The sequence below is a fragment of the Meles meles genome, chromosome 10 (assembly GCF_922984935.1).
Source record: "Meles meles chromosome 10, mMelMel3.1 paternal haplotype, whole genome shotgun sequence".
In the NCBI taxonomy this organism is placed as follows: domain Eukaryota; kingdom Metazoa; phylum Chordata; class Mammalia; order Carnivora; family Mustelidae; genus Meles; species Meles meles.
The window spans coordinates 72595306-72615615 of record NC_060075.1 but is presented as its reverse complement, the minus strand read 5'-3'; the positions used below and the strand labels follow the sequence as shown (position 1 = coordinate 72615615).

The 20310-nt window shown below is 42.2% G+C and overlaps 1 protein-coding gene across 1 annotated transcript; it reads right to left on the bottom strand.

Moving 5' to 3' along the window:
* LOC123952227 (protein lifeguard 1-like) lies at nt 1–20310 on the bottom strand. Its single transcript, XM_046021519.1, has 9 exons — nt 20046–20310; nt 15209–15287; nt 14213–14266; nt 13464–13554; nt 8442–8479; nt 8271–8358; nt 6491–6580; nt 5016–5063; nt 1–453 (listed from the first exon to the last, which is right to left on the bottom strand). Exons 1-9 carry the CDS (start codon nt 20308–20310, stop codon nt 301–303), a joined length of 906 nt encoding a protein of 301 aa, XP_045877475.1. The 3' UTR covers nt 1–300.

The window sequence follows — 20310 nt, the reverse complement described above, 5'->3', positions numbered from 1 at the left end:
CAATGTTATGGACATCTTACAAATGTTTGTTAGTATGTAATTATGACACTCATCTCTTGAATTTATAAAAATCAGAAGTGTTCCCCAAAAAGTTTTGCAATGTGCCAATGGAACTAAAACTGTCACAGCTACAGCTACCATCTACTGAATGCTTGGTTTCATTTGACCAAAAAATAAATATTTTAAAATTTTTTATTAAAAGTTTTATAAAGTGGTAACCTCTGCATGTCTCCACCTGGCAACATGTCACAGGCATCCCTCCTTCCCTCTTTTTAGCATGAACTAGTCTTGGCCATATGACTACCGTCCCAGTCCAATCAGTTGCAAAATAAATATGAAAAGGTTGATGATGTCCAAGTAGATGTTCAGGGCAGCAAAAACATACTCTTCAGGGTCCAGGTCAGAGTGATGGTGGCGCCCTCCCACCATGAGCTGTACATCCATCACCAAGTACTTAAAGAGAAGAAAGAAGGATTAGCTACCTAAATTGTACCTTTCTATCACATAGGAATCCTAAATTTCCTGGAAAAAATATTTTAGCATCAGTAAATATAGTTCAGAAAGTCAATTTGTGACTATATATGTTCTTTTTACAGCCTCAACCATTCACTTTGTCCCCAAGTGTGTCTTCAACCTACTACAGCAAGTGCACCATCCTCCTGATGCCGGTGGCACCAAATCTGTAAGCCTTCTTTTGCTTTCCAAATGCAGAAAACTTTGGGCCTTTAGCCAATGAGGTAGAGCAGGTGGAATGATTGGACACAGAGATAAACTACAAAATTCCTTGTCTTTGTGATTTCCCCACATGTTCTTGCTGAACAAAGAACAAAAATAAACATGGTCCCTGACATTTAGATTCACACCCAGCAATAATTCTGAATTCTTGAAGCTTTGGATGATACCATTTTTCAAACCCCGACTTTGGGATGGTTTTATGATGATGTTGGAATTTCCAAAACAGAAGTAAGGGAAGATGGGATTTGTAGATGGTTAAATATTTCCCAAAATAAATGTTTAGCTCAGTTACAGTAGGTAAAATTAGGAGCTCCTAAAACGTCGATAGAAAAGTCAGGCAGACCTCTTGCCCTTATGCTTGCTGCCAGGTGAGCAGCCCCGGGCAGCAGGAGTACATTAGAGGAGGAAAAGGGAACAAGTGGCCCCTTACTTCTTTGTTTCCAGATTTTAGATTGAGTCCAGTGCGGTGGGGCAGAGCCACAGAACCCCACCAGACAGATCAACACTGGCACTATAGGGAATGCTTGGGGTTTTAAGGATGCTTTAAAATAATGCGTTTACAACAATATCCACCTCAGTAAGACCCATCCCAAGTGACTGTGGTATCAGCTCTGTGGGCCCCAGTTGCCACTTAGACTGGGAAGGATAAGGAGGAAGGGAAAAGAGGAGGAGGAAAGGGCACCTCCCGATATGAGCTTTATGCCAGTTCATTACAGACCTCATCCCATGTAAAGTGTGACCAACCCAGTGGAGGCAGGAGAGATTAATTGAGCCTCCAGAAGGGAAGATCACACTGTAGCGAATGGCAGAGAAGGAAGTCCAACCCAAGGCTGGATGCCAAAGCAGGTGCCGCACCTGGACACTAAATCCCTTCTCCTCACTGCTCCCCTCACCCCATGACTGATTCCAGCAACTTTGGGGGGCAGGAAGTAAGCTAGGTGACCAGTCATTCCAGTTTGTCCAGGACTTTAGTGTGTCCTTAGAAACCCTCAGTGCTAGGCGAATCAGGGCAGTTGGTCACCCTAGAAAACGGGCTGCCCAGGAGCAGAGCGGAGCTTCCAGCCTTCATTTATCACCCTGGCCTCCTGACTTCCGTGGAGAAGCACTCTTCTCTCTTCCTCTCCTCTGAACTCCTGACTTTGTCTTATTTCCTCTTATTGTTTCACAGACACGTCTTGGTGGTTAGGAGTACCCCTCCCAGGTGAACCGTTTTTGAAGGCAGACAGAAAAAGTGAGAGAGTAAGATGAGTTGGGATTCAGACCCCCAGGAACATTTGGGGGTAACACCCTACAGCTCTCATGGTTAACCATCCTGTCCCTACCCCCCTGAAAAAATTTCAGTTTCCCTCTCCCCTTATTTGTTTAGTGTTGGGTAGGCCTGAGCCTACAAGACTATTTGTTCCACCTCCAAACTGGGAAGAGAAACACCAATGTACTTTTGCCTGGAAACACACTATGCCTGAAACAGGACACAAGAGATGTAACAGCAGGCATCTCTATGCAAAGGATGAGAGCATATGAGTGAAGGATAACAAGCACAAGTCAGTTCCCTTCATATCAGCAGAGGGAATAAGAAAACTGAAATGTGCATAGGTAACCTTAGCCTCCTGGTCTAAATTTTTCTGACATTTGAAAATAGATAGGACAGAATTCTAACAAAAAAGAACGTAATGTGGCAAAATGTGAATATTTTTAAGCTGGGTGATAATGTGTGGAGTTCATTACTCCATTCTCTCTACTTCTGGGTATGTTTGGAAATGCCAAAAATAAATAATCAAAGAGAAAACCTAAAATATGTGACATGATAAAAGTATAAAATGGAATACCATGCAGCCTTTTAAAGAGAATGAACTCAGTTCATGTCTGCCAGGATATAGAGACCATTATTTTTAAGTGAAAAAGCAAAGACAGAACATTCTGGTTTTTTAGGGCTAGTCAAATTTAGCAGTAGGGAGGTTGTATACCAACTTTAGTGACACTAATGTTAATAAGTTCTGAGAACCCACTACCATCTGACCAGTCAAGACAGAACATTCGATAAAGTATGACCATTAAAAAAAAAAAGTGTGTGTCAATGGCCAGCACAATACTGAAGGAGAAGAAGAGTTGGAGGACTGATGATATCTGACTTCTACCTGACGCTACCTGTAGCTTAAGACTTAGTATGAAGCTACAGTGAGCTCGACAGTGTGGTACTGGCGAAAGAAGAGACAAATAGATCAATGGAACAAACTGGAGAGCTCAGAAGTAGATCCACATGAATATAATCAACTGACCTTTGACAAAGGAGCAAAGGCAAGACAATGGAGCAGATAGTCTCTTCAACAAGTGGTGTTAGAACAACTGGACATCCAGATGCAAAAACACAAATCTAGACGAAGACTTTTTACCTTTCACAAAAATCAACTCAAAATGGATCTCTGACCTAAATGTAGAACACAAAACTCTACAACTCCTAAGAAGATGATATAGGAGAAAACCTAGATGACTTGGGTGTGGTGATGGCTTTTTAGATATGACCCCAAAGGTACAATCCATGAAAGAAATAATGCATAAGCTGGAGTTCATTAAATTCAAAACTCCTATTCTGTGAAAGTCAATCTCATGAGACATCGAGGGGAGAAAATATTTGTAAAAGACATATCTGATAAAAGACTTTTATCTGAAATATTAAAAAAAAAAAACTCTTAAAAACTCAACAATAAGAAAACAATCTGATTTTAAAATGACCAAAGATCTGGGGCGCCTGGGTGGCTCAGTGGGTTTAGCCTCTGCCTTCGGCTCAGGTCACGATCCCAGGGTCCTGGGATCGAGCCCCGCATCGGGCTCTCTGCTCAGCAGGGAGCCTGCTTCCTCCTCTCTCTCTGCCTACTTGTGACCTCTGTCTATCAAATAAATAAATAAAATTTAAAAAAAAATAAAAAATAAAATGACCAAAGATCCTAAGAGACACCTCACCTAAGAAAATATACCGGTGGAAAACATACACACTAGTAGATACTCTGCCTCATATGTCATGAGGGAAATTCAAATTAAGACAACAGTAAGATACCACTCTTCAAATGGCCAAATTCTGGAACACTTATGACATCAAATGCTGCTGAGGATATAGAACAACAAATTCTGTCATTGCGGTGGGAATGCAAAAGAGTGCAGTTACTGTAGAAGACAGTTTGGCAGTTTCTTATAAAACTAAACATACTTGGGGGCGCCTGGGTGGCTCAATGGGTTAAAGCCTCTGCCTCCAGCTCAGGTCATGATCCCAGGGTCCTGAGATCGAGCCCTGCATTGGGCTCTCTGTTCAGCAGGGAGCCTGCTTCCCCCTCTTTCTCTGCCTGCCTCTCTGCCTACTTGAGATCTCTGTCTGTCAAATAAATAAATAAAATCTTAAAAAAAAACAAAACTAAACTAAATATACTTTTACTCTCCGATCCAGGAATCATGCTCCTTGGTATGACTCAACTACCCAAAGGAGTTGAAAACTTACAAAAACCTGCACACAGGTGTTTATAGCAGCTTTATTCAAAATTGTCAAAACACGGGAGCAAACAGGATGCCCTTCAGTAAGTGGATGGAACCATAAACCGCAGCACCACAGACAACAGAATGTTACTCGGCACTAAGAAGATATGAACGGTCAGGCCACAAAGGGATGTGGGAAACTTAAGGGCACATCACTAAGCGAAAGAAGCTGTTCTGAAAAGGCTGCAGACTGAATGACCTCCACTATATGACATTATGGAAAAGGCAAAATTTAGAAACAGGAAAAAAAATCAGTGGTTACCAGGGGTTAGAGGTAGGGAAGGGATCAAAAGGTGGAGCATGAGGGATTTTGAGAGCAGTAAAAAATACTCCGTATGAGGTGGCAATGATGGCATGTGACAGTATATATTTATCTAATACCACGGAGTGTACCACACCAGGAGTGAAATCTGATGTAACCTCTAGGTGATTGTGATGTGCCCAGGTCGTTCCGTACCAGTCTGGTGGGGTATGTGGATCATGAGGGAGGCCATGCATGTGTTGGGGCAGGGGGGATACAGAAAACGCCTGTACCTTCCTCTCTGTCGTGCTGTGAATTTAAAGGTGCTCTTAAAATTGTCTTTATAAAGAGAAAGAAGAAGGAAAAGGAGGGAAAGGAGGAGGAGGAGGGTGAAGTCTCCCAGAGGGCTTTCCAGTCAACTCCTGACTCTACTAGACTCTGGGGCTAGCACAGGCTTAGGGGCACTGTCGATGCAGAAATCACATGCTTTGTCAAAGAGAGGGAGAAATGGACTTACAAGTGAGAAGATTATAGTTCCAAGGCCAGCATACAACAGATGCAGCCACTGCAAAGAGAAGAAACAATCGTACATTAAGAACAAGGTTCGGAATAATGAAAGGACTCACCTGGGTCGTTGTTAGGTAAGGACTCAATGTTAAGGAAAGTCAAATCCGTGGGGAAGTTCATTTTTTTGAACATCATGGTCCACAGCATCCACTCCATTCCTTGCAGCAAACAAATGAAAAGCACCCTTGCCAAGTCAGTTTTATCAAGTGTTAAATGTCTCATGCACGGTAGGGCAAATTGAACATCCTGGATATGTTTCACTTTTTGCGTCATCCCATAACCCTTCTATAGCATCTGCCCCTATACTCAGCTCTTGGAACAAGGTCACTCTGAAAATAGTGCCCCTCAGGTACCCTCGCTAGAGCTGAGTGACAAGAGGTGGAAGACATCGGCTCCAAAAGCAGTGACTCTGTAGACTGACCAGAAACCTTTTATGTGACTGGAATCAAACAGATGCACCAGGCCAGTCAGAAATTCTCAGAGTCTGTTTTATCATCAGCTGTGCTGGAGCTGTTATTCTACAGAGTCGGCCAGTCAACTCAGGCCAAGACAGAGAAAGGAAGGGGATTTCCATTTCTATGAATCCTGTCACTGCTTCCTACATAGAAGTTCCATGAATAATCCCTGTGTCCTTCCTTCAAGCTAGTCTGTTCCGTGGAACCAAAACAGCCCCGATCGGAATAGAATGGTCTGAATGCCCCACAGGTTGGCTCTCTGTAGGGAGAGGATAAGGAGGTGGTGCATAACACGTAGGAAAAATAATGTCATTCACTCTTCAGGACAAGAAAGCTATCCTAGGTAAATAGAGCATTCTGCTAACCAGGGAAGATTCTTGGTGAAGGGCATAAATCAGGAGTCAGTGACACAGTGTGGGAGGGGCAGTGTTTCTGGACTGAGCTAATAGTAAGAAAATACCTGATTACTAGAGTCTGAAGAATTCAAAATTGCCCAAGTCAAAAAAGCATGTATACTTACAACAAGGTTGGACAACAAGTGCCCATCGAAGTCTTTCATTTAAATGTGTGTAAGATTATATATTGAAGATATTTGTGAAAGGAAGTTTACAGTAGGAACTGGGATTCATCTATCTAGTAGGAAACAGAGTTCCTTAGCTGCACCTACATGGTGTTGTAAAGAGCTATGGATCCAACCTAATAAATATTTGGATTGTTACTACCACCAATATCTGGGCTACCCACCACCCACCCTCCCTCTCGTTCCCTTGGTGTCTGATATGCTACTGGGGTCGACCAGGTCTTCCAGCGCCCAGCAGCAACCCAGCCCCTTTCCTCCCAGAGACATTTCTCCCAGTACAGTCTTCATGTGCTTTACCCCACTGGGCGTCTGCTTCTCAGAGGATCTAGGCCAACACAGTCAGCATGTCACCTTACATTTCTAACAGTTCTCTGAGGTTCCCAAACTTACATATGATCGTATGAAGAGTAAGAGAATTCCATAGATAAGAAGTACGAAGAGTGAAACAAACAGGATTCCGTTCAACATCGTGAAATCCCACTGAGGAAACATAACACAAAAAACAACTCAGTTATCATCTATAAGGAATTTCAGGATGTTTAGAAATGCATTTTACACCCATAGACAGACACTGACCCATTTGCTAATAATTTGCCCAGAACATTTCTGATAACCATGGAAATCCATTTGCCCCTGCCACGGGAAAATGCTACATTAAAAAATGTGTTGTTGACTGGAACATGCTTCAGGAGAGAATATGGAGGAAATCACAGGAGTCAAGGATATAAGAGGGTTCATTATACTATCCTATTTTTGTATTTATATGAAATTTTCCCTACTAAAAAAGGTTCATTGAATAAATAGGATGTAAATTTGTATGTCTAGTATGATCATAATTATTCATATTTTCAAAAGTGTTGTGCACAGAATACAGTAATGGAATGAAATAGACTAATGTTAACTGGGCACCTTCCTCATGTTTCTATGCATACATTTAATAAAAACACACTATACTTTCAAAAATTATTGCTAATGATTCTTTTGTTATTTTAAAATTCATTAATATGCTTTTTGGTTTCACCTTTTTAATAAATCAGGGACCAAATCAGCCTGGGAAAGATGAGGATTCCTTTTTTTTTTTTTAAGATTTTATTTATTTATTTGACAGAGAGAGATCACAAGTAGGCAGAGAGAGAGAGAGAGGAAGGGAAGCAGGCTCCCCGCTGAACAGAGAGCCAGATGCGGGGTTCGATCCCAGGACCCCAAGATCATGACGTGAGTCGAAGGCAGAGGCCCAAACCCACTGAGCCACCCAGGTGCCCCTATATGAAGATTCTTTTAAAGGAAGGGGAATATCATCTTCTGACCTGAATAAAATTATGCAGCAAAAGAAGACCCTCGAATCTACGATATTGTTTTTGTCAGAGTATTTTCCCACTTTCTCTGTTTCCCCCTCACTCCCTAGCCTTTGCACACCAAGAAGTAATCGAAAGTATTAACTCTCCAAGCGTGGTTCCGAACCATCAGCACCACCTGTGTAATGTGAATTATCGGGCCCACGCCCTGGACTTCCTGAAGCAGCCACTCCAGGGTGGAGCCCGAGGAACCTGTTTTCACAGAATCACAGGTGATTCTGATGGCCGTTAAAAAAATGTTTGTCTACAGCTGTGCATTCAGTACTTGTGGCTGGTGGGCATTTGAAGTATGGCTGAAGTGACGTGGATTTGAATTTTAGTTCAAAAAAAGGATGTAAAGGGGCGCCTGGGTGGCTCAGTGGATTAAGCCGCTGCCTTCGGCTCAGGTCATGATCTCAGGGTCCTGGGATCGAGCCCCGCGTCGGGCTCTCTGCTCCGCGGGGACCCTGCTTCCTCCTCTATCTCTGCCTGCCTCTCTGCCTACTTGTGATCTCTCTCTCTGTCAAATAAATAAATAAAATCTTTAAAAAAAAAAAAAGGATGTAAAACAGCTCAATATTTTCTAGCGATTACTGAAATGTTAATACCTTGCATATATTCAGTTAAATAAAATATAGGATTAAGATTAATTTCACCTGTTTTTGTTTTCTTTTTTAATGTGGTTACTAGGAAAGTCAGACGCCAGAAGGCAGGGAGGCTGCGGAGGTGAGGCCCGCAGGACAGCCGTGAGCCGGAGGAGGGTAAGAGCGGGTCAGGTAAAGGAGCACGCACCCACACACTCCCTCAGGAGAGGAATCGGTCCCGGTGATACATACTTTTGTCTGAAGAGCGAACAAAGTGAGCGATAACGTCACCAGAGCGGTTGCTGCTGTTGCCCATAAGATTTCCTCGGCATTGTAGAAACTGAAACCAGAGACTGTGATTACTGTCCACACGCACGCAAGGAGAAGCACGCACGGAAAAGGAAACGTGTATCCAGGACTTACACTGATACGGCTCCGAGCAGCAGACCTTGAAGAACTGTCTGAAAACAAAACGCGTAGCAAATCAGAACCCCAGTTCCTGAGGCCCAGAAGCCAGAGGAGAGGTTTGAAGGTGCGGATGTTTTGGGCAGGGTCGAGGGAGCGTGTGGAAGCCTGGTAACCCTAGTGTGCAACGCTACAGGGAAAATGAATTGTTGGAAACAAACAGTGGAGCTAAATATTTTCCTAACATTCCCCCAAGGCTGACAAGATTCTTTTATTAGCAAAAATTCTTAGAACACAGGAGTATCTTTCAACGTATCTAGTGAATGAAAGATGTATTCCATAGGAATATCGAAACCATAATAATGACAGGTTTTTCTGTAGACCATAGTCTCAGTAATCCAATGGGGCCAACTGCACGGCATCTTAATTTATCAAAGCGGATATGCAATTTCTACTGATGCTTCACCAACAGCCTTGGCACCGACATTTCCTCCAGTGCTTGGGTGAGAATTAAAAACTCCAGACTTCAGGTGAGGGACAAAGATGGAGGCCTTTCTGGCCCCAGAGAGGGGCTCGAGGGCAGTTCTCCACAGAGCATGGAGTTGCCAATCCCGGGCTCAGAAGCCAGCTGCACCCGGGCTGAACGAGGCGGGAGTGTGCCCATGGTCTGACTGCAGCCCGGGCCGGGGCCATGTGCAAGAGAGGAGAGAGGCGGTCAAGCCAGAGGATGAGACCAACCAAGGCAACAAGGATGCCCCCAGGTGCACAGCCAGGCTCCAGCACGGCGGACAGGTGGAGGCGGCGACAGTGAACAGTGGCCGAAGGATGACATTCCCCAGCTGGTAGGGTGACTCCACCAGAGACAAGTCCAGAGCCTTGGCTGACCCTCTGGTCCATGGCAGGAGCCAAGAAGGTATCTTTTAGTCCCCGGGAGTGAAAATGAAGATGCATCCTAACTGTGGTGCAGGGACTGCTAGAGCGGCTTTGAACTTCTCCAGCTGGCCCACGTCATCCAGCGTAGGAGACAAGAACTACGGCCGTCCCCAGAGTCCTGGAATGTATCTCTGCTTTTTCCAAACCCAGTGAGTAGCTGCCTGATTCTCTACTTTGTTAAATTTACCAGAGCCGTCTTTCTTTCCAGGATAGGTTTAAAAAGCTGTATCTGTTCCGTGTACGCATGATATTTTAATAGCGTGCTTGCTTCCAACCTTCCTCTTAAGATTTTCTTCTTCTACTTGCTCCGTTGCTGCATGTTTCTCCATCTTCTGCAGCACCTAAGTGTGTGTGAGAGACAGACAGAGACAGAGGAGAGGATGGTGGGAGGAAGACGGGGCTTAGAGAGGGAGAGGGAGCGGGAATGGTTTAAACCGAAAAACCCCCTTCAGTTTTCTCAAGGGGTGAATGAGAAGTCAAACCCGCCTAATGACTTCAAGAGCACAGCACATGGGCCACAGGGGGTGTAAATGTTACGGGACAAAAGCCGTCTTCAGTGTGTGTGTTTTCATTTTCTCCTCAACTCCTTTCCTGAAATGGTTTTCTCCATATATTTCCTAATACTTAGTTAAAACAAAAAGTTGAGAAGATACAACTAATTCTTTGCCCCTCTGCAATATTCTCTTAAGCTGTTAACTGCTTTGAGATACACAGTAAAACCTCAGAGATGAGAGCTTCCTTGGAGACCAATACCTTGGATCTCTTCTCGTAATAATTTAAATTTTTTTTCTTGGAAAAATTTAAAATAAAAAAATCGAAAGTTTTTGGAAAAGTGCCTCCCTCCCCCATCCTATTGCCTCTACCCTAGGATTCCCAATATCTTTCTATGTCTGGCTTTTAGCCCCCACTCCTTCCTGAGTGCGATCTGGGCAGGAAATAGGAGACCTCACCTGCTCCCCTGAGCAACGAGCAGAGTATCCACGCCAGGTAAAGGCCTTTCAGTGCTCTGGCAGCCAAGGAAGTGCCCACATGTAGACATCAGAGAGCTCGTCTTCTCCAGCCTCTGGTGGAAGCTAGTCTTCCCCATATATGAATCACGCAGGACACTACACTATATGGATGCTGAAAATCTCGCTATTGGCATGTGTCCTTCCTCTCTTTGACCACCAGGCACAGACCCAAATCTAGGCTCATCACACTCAAGTGCAATAGGATAATGAATTTTTTGAAATTTTTAATTGAAGTATTATTGACATAAAACATTGTAATTGTTTCAGATATACAACATAGTGATTTGACAATTATATATCCCACAAAATGCTCACCACAGTTAGTATCATCTGTCATCGTACAAAGTTATTGCAACCTGATTGACTATGTTCCCTGTGTCGTACTTTTCATCCCTGTGACTTATTTATAACTGGAAGTTTGTACCTCCTAAACTCCGTCCCCTGTGTTTCCTAGCCCCCATCCCTCTTCTCTCACAACCACCAGTTTGTTCTCTGTATTTGAGTCTGTTTTTGTTTTGTCTGTTTCTTTGTTTTGGTTTGTTTTCTGAATTCCACATACAAGTGAGATCATACGGTATTTGTCTTTCTCTGTCTGACTTATTTCACTTTGCACTTAACCTCTAGGCTCATCCATGTTGTCACAAATGGCAAGATTTCATTCTTTTTATGGCTGAATAGTACTCCATCGTGTATATGTACCATCTCTTCTTTATTGATTCATCCGTCAGTGGATGGTTAGGTTGCTTCTGTATTGTGGTTATTGTAAATAATGCTGCAATAAACATAGGGGTGCACATATCTTTTTCAATTTGTGCTTTCATTATTTGGGTAAATACTCAGAAGTGGAATTACTGGATTGTATGGTATTTCTTTTTTTTTTTAAGATTTTATTTATTTATATGACAGACAGATCACAAGTAGGCAGAGAGGCAGGCAGAGAGAGGGAAGCTGACTCCCAGCTGAGCAGAGAGTCCAATGCGGGGCTTGATCCCAGGGCCCTGGAATCATGACCTGAGCCGAAGGCAGAGGCTTTAAACCACTGAGCCACCCAGGCGCCCCTGGTATGTCTATTTTTAAACCTTTGGGGAAACTCCATCTTGTTTTCCACAGCGGCTGCACCAATTTATATTCCCATCAACGGGGCAAGAGGCTTCCCTTTTCTCCACACCCTCTCCAACACTTATTATCTCTTGTCTCTCTGATAGTAGTCAATTTTGACTTGTGTGAGGTGATATCTCATTGCATTTCCATAATGACCAATGATGTTGAGCAGATCATCTCTTGGCCATCTGTATGTCTTCTTTGGAGAAATGTCTATTCAGTTCCTCTGCATTTTTTATTAGATTTTTTTTGGTGTTCATTTGTGTGAGTATCTAGATAAGTAGGAAGGTAGGTAGGTAGATAGATGGAATATACATATATACACTATTAACTCTATAATATAATATATATATATATATTATAATATATATTATATATAATATATAATGATAATTATTATATATTGTATATAATGTAATATAATAATATAATATTAACTCTATAACTATAATATAGTGTATTATATACACTATAATACACTATTAACTCTCTATCAGATATGTCATTTGCAAATATCTTCTCCCATTCGGTAGGTCACCTTTTTGTTTTGTTGACGTTTCCTTCCCTGTGCAAGAGCGTTTTAATTTGATGTAGTCCCGAATGTTTATTTTTGGTTTTGTTTCCCTTGCCTGAGGAGACAGATCCAAAAAATATTGCTAGGGATGATGTTCATGAGTTTACTGCCTGTGTTCCTTTTAGGAGCTTTATGCTTCAGGACTCACATTTAGGTATTTAATCCATTTTGAGTTTATTTTTGTGTCTGCTGTAAGAAAGCAGTCCCGTTTCCAGTCTTCTGCATGTGGCCGTCCAGCTTTCCCAGCACCATTTGTTGAAGAGACTGCCCTTTTCCATTGTACATTCTTGCCTTCTTTACTGAAGATTGATTGACCATATAGTTGTGGGGCTATTTCTGGGCTCTCTATTGTGTGCCACTGATCTACATGTCTGTTTTTGTGCCAGTACCATACTATTTTGATTACTACAGCTTTGTAGTATATCTTGAAATCTGGGATTGTTACACCTCCTGCTTTGTTCCACTTTCTCAAGGCTGCTTTGGATTGCGTAGGACTAAGCATTTTGTATACCATCTAACCACTGGCTTTATTTTCCTATCCTTATTTTTCCCCTTTCATCAGATTTCCCCACCAATTTGTCTTATCTTCTTATATTGTAGGTATTTTTATAAGCTACCTCAAATCCGATACGGAATCAGATGAAGAATTAATTAATCACTTGGTAAGTAAATCTTCACAACGGGAGGGTGCTGAGATCCTGGAATCCTTGTGAGCAGCAGGAAAGGAACTGGTGGCAAGAGAAAGAGCCACACGTTTTCTGTCATCCAGAGCAGCACTGATCCACACGGAAAGGACCACGTGGTGAGGCCTTGTGAGTAGAAGCCCCACGGGAGACGCTGTGAACCAGCAACCACACCATGCATGAGTGAGGAGAGGAGAGGTACGGACCTGGAACTCCCCAGTCCCCAACTCTCCTGAACTGAGATGCAAGGTGAGGAAACAGGGAGAAGCTGAGCTGAGCTGGGTTTCTAAGCCCAGTGAGACTTGAAACAGAGATAAGATACATCTTACAAAATAAGGAAAATTACACTTCTCACCCACGAGTTTGTGAGTCAAATGTAAAAACACACTTTCCATAACAAAATGGGTTTGTGGTGGCTGGCAGAGGGCCAGTAACCGTCAAGTCAGCTGTTCCTGAAATGCAGCCCGGACTCTGAGAGGGCTCCCCTACATGGTCTTTCGAGGCAGGTTTGCCCAGAGTCCCCAGATCCTCTCCCTCAGCAAAAGGGTGTGGGTACGGTCTCATAAGTAAGTTTGCAACTTTGTTATTACAATCAGAATCCAGACAAGAGAACATCTCACAAATACTTTCTATCTGTATTATTCCACAAGAAGATTTTCCACAATAAAAGGCATAGAATACTAATACGACAGAAATAGATATCTGAGGCGAGCTACAAGTGCTAACAAAGTCTACTTACAAATAATCCCAGGAGAATGTAATTCGCAGGCACCTGACGGCGGAGTTTCCCGCAACAAGCAAGTACAATCAGTACAACAAAAAATGCCGGCCTGAGGATAATTTAAAGCCATGTGTTATTTGCTTCCAGTGATTATATCATATGATATAGGTAGATAAATAGAGATAGAGATATGTTACTATATATTATCATCTGATATTAAGTGTAAAGTAAACAAAAATATGCTCAGATGATCACCTTTGCTTTTGTTTTAGGTTTTAAAACTAACTTTGCTCGTTGCCATCCATAGAATTTTTGGAATTTTTATTTTGAAATAATTATAAATTCACAGGAAGTTGCAAAATACAGAGAGGTCCCGTGTATCCTTCACTCAGTTTCCCCCAATGGTTCCATCTTACATATTTATAGTATGATACCAACACCGTTAATTTGACATTGGTGCAATGTGTGTGTAATGCTGTGTCACAGAACTATGACACAGATCTGTGTAGATATGTATAACCAGCAACACAATCGAGATTTGAAACTATCCCATCACTAAAACATCAACAAAGATCTCCCTCATGCCATCCCTTTCTGATAACATGCACACGCACCCCCTAGCTCCTAGTAACCACTAATTTACTTGTTTTTTTAATCTCTATAATTTTGTCATTTCCAGAATGTTATATCTTTACTTAATTTTTAATAAAGAACCTCAATCAGTATTGGTAGAAAAATCACTTTTTATGAAATCCAAGAATACTTACAAGATTGCATAGGTGAACCAAGCATTCATAAGCACCCAAGTTTTTAAGCCTTTCCTGATTAAAAAAAAATATATAGTGTTAAACAATAAATTGTTTATTTTCCTAACTAACATAATATTAAGTAGAAGTAAAACAATCTCATGACAAAGGGGCAAACCCTAGATGATTGACAATGACAAATGAGTGAAATAATGAAACCTAGAACTATACCTTGCTTCTTAAAATAGCCTCATAAAAAGATAGTCATGTAAGTCAAATCTGTATGAATGTAAATGTCCCGGGGACGTTTTTATTTTCAAAAAAAAAAAAAATACTGAGATCGCTATGCGTAGAAAGCGAAAAGAAAAAAAAATCAACTTCTTATATATTTGTTTTGTAAATGGAGATTCTCATGAGCTAGGTTTAAGCAATGATGGCACATAGTCCCTGAAATGTTTTCTGCATTTAACAGTGTTCCAAGTCTCTGGGGCCTCCAAAATCTCACCTTTTTTCTTTTATCCAGTTTTGTTTGTTTTTTTTTTTCAGATTTTATTTATTTCTTTGTCAGAGAGAGAGGGAGAGTGCACAAGCAGGGGAAGCAGCAGGCAGTTGGGCTTTCTCTCCGCTGAACAGGGAGCCCAATGCGGGATTCAATCTCAGAACCCCGGGACCATCACCTGAGCTGAAGGCAGACACTTAACCGACTGAGCACCCAGGTATCCCTTCTTTTATCCACTTTTGCCTGTGGAAATAGCTCAGGGAAAATAGAAAATAAAATAGATCCCAAATAAGAGTAAGACAAAAAGATCTTATCTTAGGAAGCTGAAGCAAAACTGTAGAAATCTACCAATACCTCTATCTAAGAGTTGCCTCAGAAACAACAAAGCTATAGAAATATCATATCCTATGGATGATTAAGAAAAAATAGATAATGTTTAATGATCAGAATTCAGTTGATTCAATAAAAATTAAGGTGAACAACTTAGTATTTAATTTATATCAGTAACAACGACTTACCAGAAAAGAAACATGCTGACAATTGCCCCAGTGACCACCAACTGAGCTGACAGGATCAGGAACACTTTTATAATGAAAGCTGAAGAGACAGAAACATTATTTTTATGATACCATATTCAAAAGTAAAAACAGAAATGTAATTATCTATTTATGATGCTTAACAAAAAGGGTATTTCCTGTGACTTCTTAAGGTTTGGAAAAGGAGCACCAGTTTAGAGTCAGCAAATTGAATAACCACAGAAATACAACTCTGCACACCTTGTGGAAAATACTCCACTTGGATTGTTACAGGTGTTTTATTGGCGATCTGAGGGTTTACCCATGGAAGCCCCAAAATCTAAAAGACAAACAGGGATTAATTCCTTACTAGGCATATCCCATCCTCCTTAGGACCCAAAGTGACCTGAAAGTCTCTGGATGTTGCAGGCCATCGTGAGGGGTCCGGATCCACCCGTGATGCAGGTACAGAAGGCAGTTAGCCCTCAGAGACGGACACGGGCTGCAGGCCTTCTCAGAGCCTTCCCACCACTTCTCTCACCAGCCTGCCTGCCTGCAGCAATTCCCTTCCCTTCCCTTCACCTCGAGCAGAAACTAAATAAATGAGGAATTATAAGGAAGAACAAGGAGGTTGCAGCAGCATGCCAAAGCCAAGTACAGAGAATGTCAGCATCTCTTTTTGCTTCCTTCCCCCTGCACAGCTCTTCCTGGAGCCCTCTGAATACGGTGCTAAATATGATGACAGTGAGCTGTTTGGTAGCTTTGTCTCCATTTTATTTTATTTTATTTTTTTAAAGATTTTATTTATTTATTTGACAGAGAGAGATCACAAGTAGGCAGAGAGGCAGGCAGAGAGAGAGGAGGAAGCAGGCTCCCTGCTGAGCAGAGAGCCCGATGCGGGACTCGATCCCAGGACCCTGAGATCATGACCTGAGCCGAAGGCAGCGGCTTAAACCACTGAGCCACCCAGGCACCCTTGTCTCCATTTTAAAAGAGAAAAAAATTCTGCTTGAAGATGACTGACAGGATTGTCAAATGTGTCCTTTGGCTGGGTGGTGTCAATGCATAGGAAGGGGGACAACAAAGAAATAGGATTGAGCTGTCTTAATCACAATACCAGAACATATGTGCCCCAGTGTAGGCTGCCTATATTAAGATATTCAGGTGGTCAACATTTATTGCACATCTACTATATATCAGAGACTGGGAGGGAATAAATATCAAATGTGGCCCAACCTTAAGACATAAGATTGTTAGAATAGAATCGACAGTCCAGAAATAATCCCTTACATTTATGGTCAACTATTTCTTTTTTTTTTTTTTTTAAGATTTTATTTATTTATTTGACAGAGAGAGAGATTACAAGTAGGCAGAGAGGCAGACAGAGAGAGAGGAGGAAGCAGGCTCCCTGCGGAGCAGAGAGCCCGATGCGGGGCTCGATCCCAGGACCCTGAGATCATGACCTGAGCCGAAGGCAGCGGCTTAATCCACTGAGCCACCCAGGCGCCCCTGGTCAACTATTTCTAACAAATGTGCTAGAACAATTCAAAGGAGAAAAAATAGTCTTCAACAAAAGGTGCTGGGACAACTGGACATACACATACCAAAGGAATGAATTTGGACCCTTTCCTCGTGTCATACACTAAAACTAGTAGTTTAAAATGGATCATAAAAGCAAACATAAAAACCAAAACTCTTTAAAAAAGAACAAACTCTTGGGGCACCTGGGTGACTCAGTCTGTTAAGTGTCCAACTCTTGGTCTCAGCTCAGGTCATGATCTCAGTGTCTTGAGATTAAGCCCCACGTCGGGGCTCCGCACTCAGCAGGGAGTCTGCTTCCCCTCTCCCTCTGTCCTTTGGTCCCTCCCCTGCTCATGCATTCTTTCTCTCTTTCTAAAACAAACAAACAAACAAACAAACAAACAAATCTCTTTTAAAAAGAAACAAAACTCTTGGAAGAAAGCATAGACGCAAATCTTTGTGAGCAGAAATTAGGCCATGATTGCTTTAGATAAGACACCTAAAGCAGAAAGAAAAAGAAAGAAAGAAAGAGAGAAAGAAAGAAAATAGATAAATTGGATTTCATCAAAAGTAAAAGTTTTGATACCATCAAGAAAGTGAAAGTGAAAGAAATGATACCATCAAGAAAGTGAAAGTGAGGGGCGCCTGGGTGGCTCAGTGGGTTAAAGCCTCTGCCTTTCGCTCGGGTCATGATCCCAGGATCCTGGGATCGAGCCCCGCATCGGGCTCTCTGCTTGGCAGGGGGCCTGCTTCCTCCTCCTCCTCTCTCTCTCTCTCTACGCCTGCCTCTCTCCCTACTTGTGATCTCTATCTGTTAAATAAATAAATAAAAATTAAAAAAAAAAAAAAAAGTGAAAGTGAAAGAAAGAACCAACAAACCGGGAGAAAATATTTGCCAATCATGTATCATGATATGGGACTTATACCTAGATTACACAAAGAACTCTTACAATTCAAAAACAGGCAGATAAATAATTAAAAACGAGCAGAGCTTGTGTAGTGCCCCACCCGCTGACACTGGGTGTGGCCACATGACTTGTGTTGGCCAATGAGACATAAGCATGTGTGAAACCAGGAAAGGCTTGACAAACTGCTTGCACAACAGGGCTTGTCTACCTGGTATAATTTTCCTTGGGACCCAGGTCCCACATGATGAGAAACTCAAGTCATAAAGAGAAAGCCTACAACCAACACCAACTTCCAGCCATGTCAGGGAGTCATAATGGCCAGTTCAGCCTCAGCTGCCATCTGATTACAACTGCACTAGAACCCCCAGTCAAGACCAGCCCAAGAACTGCCCAGCTGAATGCAGTCAATCCACAGAATCGTGAGAGATAACAAAATGGTTGCTGTGTTTTGGGCAGAGGATTTGTATAGATATTTCTTCAAAGAAGATACTCAAATGGCCAATAAGTTTGTGAAAAGATGCTCAACATCATTAGTCATTAGGTAAATGTAAATCAAAACCACAAAGAGGTATCACCTCACATACACTAGAATGGCTACAAGAAGAAAGACAATAACGAGTGTTGACAAGGACGTGGAGAAACGGTTCCCCCTCATACACTGGTGGTTAGAATGTAAAATGGTGCAGCTGCTATGTTTAACATTCCTCAGAATTACCATATAACCCAGTGATTCTTAGGTAGCTACTACCCCCCCCCAAAATGAAGATACATGTCTATACAAAAACTCAAATATGAATATGGATCACAGCATTATTCCTAATAACCAAAAAGTAGAAACAGAGCAAATGTCTGTCAGCTGAAGAATAAATAAACAAAATATGTTCTAACAAGGCACTGGAGTACTATATGAGCATAAAGAAGGAATGAAGTTCAGAAACATACTACAACATGGGTGAACCTTGAAAACCTTATGCTAAGTAAAAGAAGGCAACCTCAAAAGGTCACATATCATAGGATTCCATTGATGTGAAATATCCACAACACACAAATTCATAGAGACAGAAAGTAGGTTAGTGGTTGTCAGAGGCCAGGGGGCAGGATGGGATGGGGATTGACTGCCAATGGGTATGAGTTTCTTTTTGTGGTGATGGTTGCCCAACTCTGTAAATATACAAAGAATCATTGAATTGTACCCTAAAAAAGGGTGAATTTTATGATCTGTAAATTGTATAAAGCTGCTTTAAACAGTGATAGCTCCCAGCCCCATAGGTTTTCATCCATTACCCTGCTATACTTTCCCTATGTTTCCATAGGACTTTCATTTTTTGGCATACCATATAATTTTTTTAAAGTGGGACAGGGCCCAGTCTCTGCTCTCCAGGAGAGACAGACCCAAATAACTAACTCTAATGGTGGTGAGGAGGTCTTCACCTGATTTCCTCATGTGTTAAATGACACTACAATGCCTTCATGTACCGTGTTGTTGTAAGGACTAAATGCGAAACTCTTCCTCTTACACAACGCCCAGTGCTGAAGGACTAGCACTGGGGGCAGAGGTGGCTCATGGCTCCATTCTCCCTGGTTTCCTCACCACCCAATCCCTATCTGGTTAAAAAGGACAATTGGCCCAACCAGAAAGCTACAGATGGAGGTGGCTGTGGGATCCCGGCAGGGTCAATGGTGTGCAAGTGGAAATTCTTGGGGATGGTTTCTAGGAAAGCTTCTGAAAAGAAGTCAGATTTGGCTTACTCTCAGGCATCTGTCCATGAATGGCACCTCTTGGAGCTTTTGAGGCAGCAGACCAGGTATGGCCTTTCTTTGCCCTTCCCTACCTGGAAAGCTAGGGATCCAAAGGCATCTTTCCAGCCATAAGATGGGGGGTGAGGGCTGCAGGGAGACAGCAATGGGACTCAAAGCTCACAGTCCACATTTAAGTTGTCCAAGGCCTAAGAAGGTCTAAGGAGGACACACTGGTCATGCCTTGAACTGCATATTTCATGTAAGGAAAAAGGAATTTATTGAAGCCACAGTTCTCTAGGTTTCTACTGCTCACAGCTGAATGGATTTCCTATACAAAATTAATATCTAGGGGCATTGAATTAATATGCTTTAAAACTAAAGCAGTATCATAGCATCACCTCGTAGGGAGGTAAGAACATTCTACGGCCAGTGAGTAATTCATATTTCCTCAGGGAACCACACATTATTTGCCATAATACGTTTATTACGAATTTCTGAATACCCTGGACAACTTAGGGGTCATCTCCCACAGCAGCCCTGTATCATGTTTCATGGTACAGCATAACTGGGAAGAACTAAAGGTCAAGTTAAACCTCCTAACAATCCACTCTGTGGAAGCATTTTGAGAGAACACTTGCTTTTCTCTTCCAAAAAGGTAATTTTATGCTCACCTCTGCGGATCGATGCATCTGAGAATGGATTGGCTAAATTATTGCTCTCATCTGGGGTGGTCTCATCTGAAATTTGTACCACATAGACATCCGCTTGCTCTCTCATCTTCGAATGTGGATTCCCGTGAGTTTTTTGTGGCTCAGAAGGTGCAGATGTGGAGGACTGACCAGACTTGATCTGGACGTTACTATCTGCCACTTTCCGAACCAGATGATGATGACCTCCAGAACTAAAGTCTGTTGGTTCACTGGCCTCCAAGTCCAT

Excerpts from the sequence above, each read along its gene's own strand:
- LOC123952227 (XM_046021519.1), bottom strand. The coding sequence starts at position 20,310 with ATGGACTTGGAGGCCAGTGAACCAACAGACTTTAGTTCTGGAGGTCAT. Across the intron at positions 14,267-15,208 it reads GTCAGCATGTTTCTTTTCTG|GAAAGGCTTAAAAACTTGGG; the intron begins GTAAGTCGTTGT and ends TTTTTTAATCAG. Across the intron at positions 13,555-14,212 it reads TGGTTCACCTATGCAATCTT|GCCGGCATTTTTTGTTGTAC; the intron begins GTAAGTATTCTT and ends AATTATCCTCAG.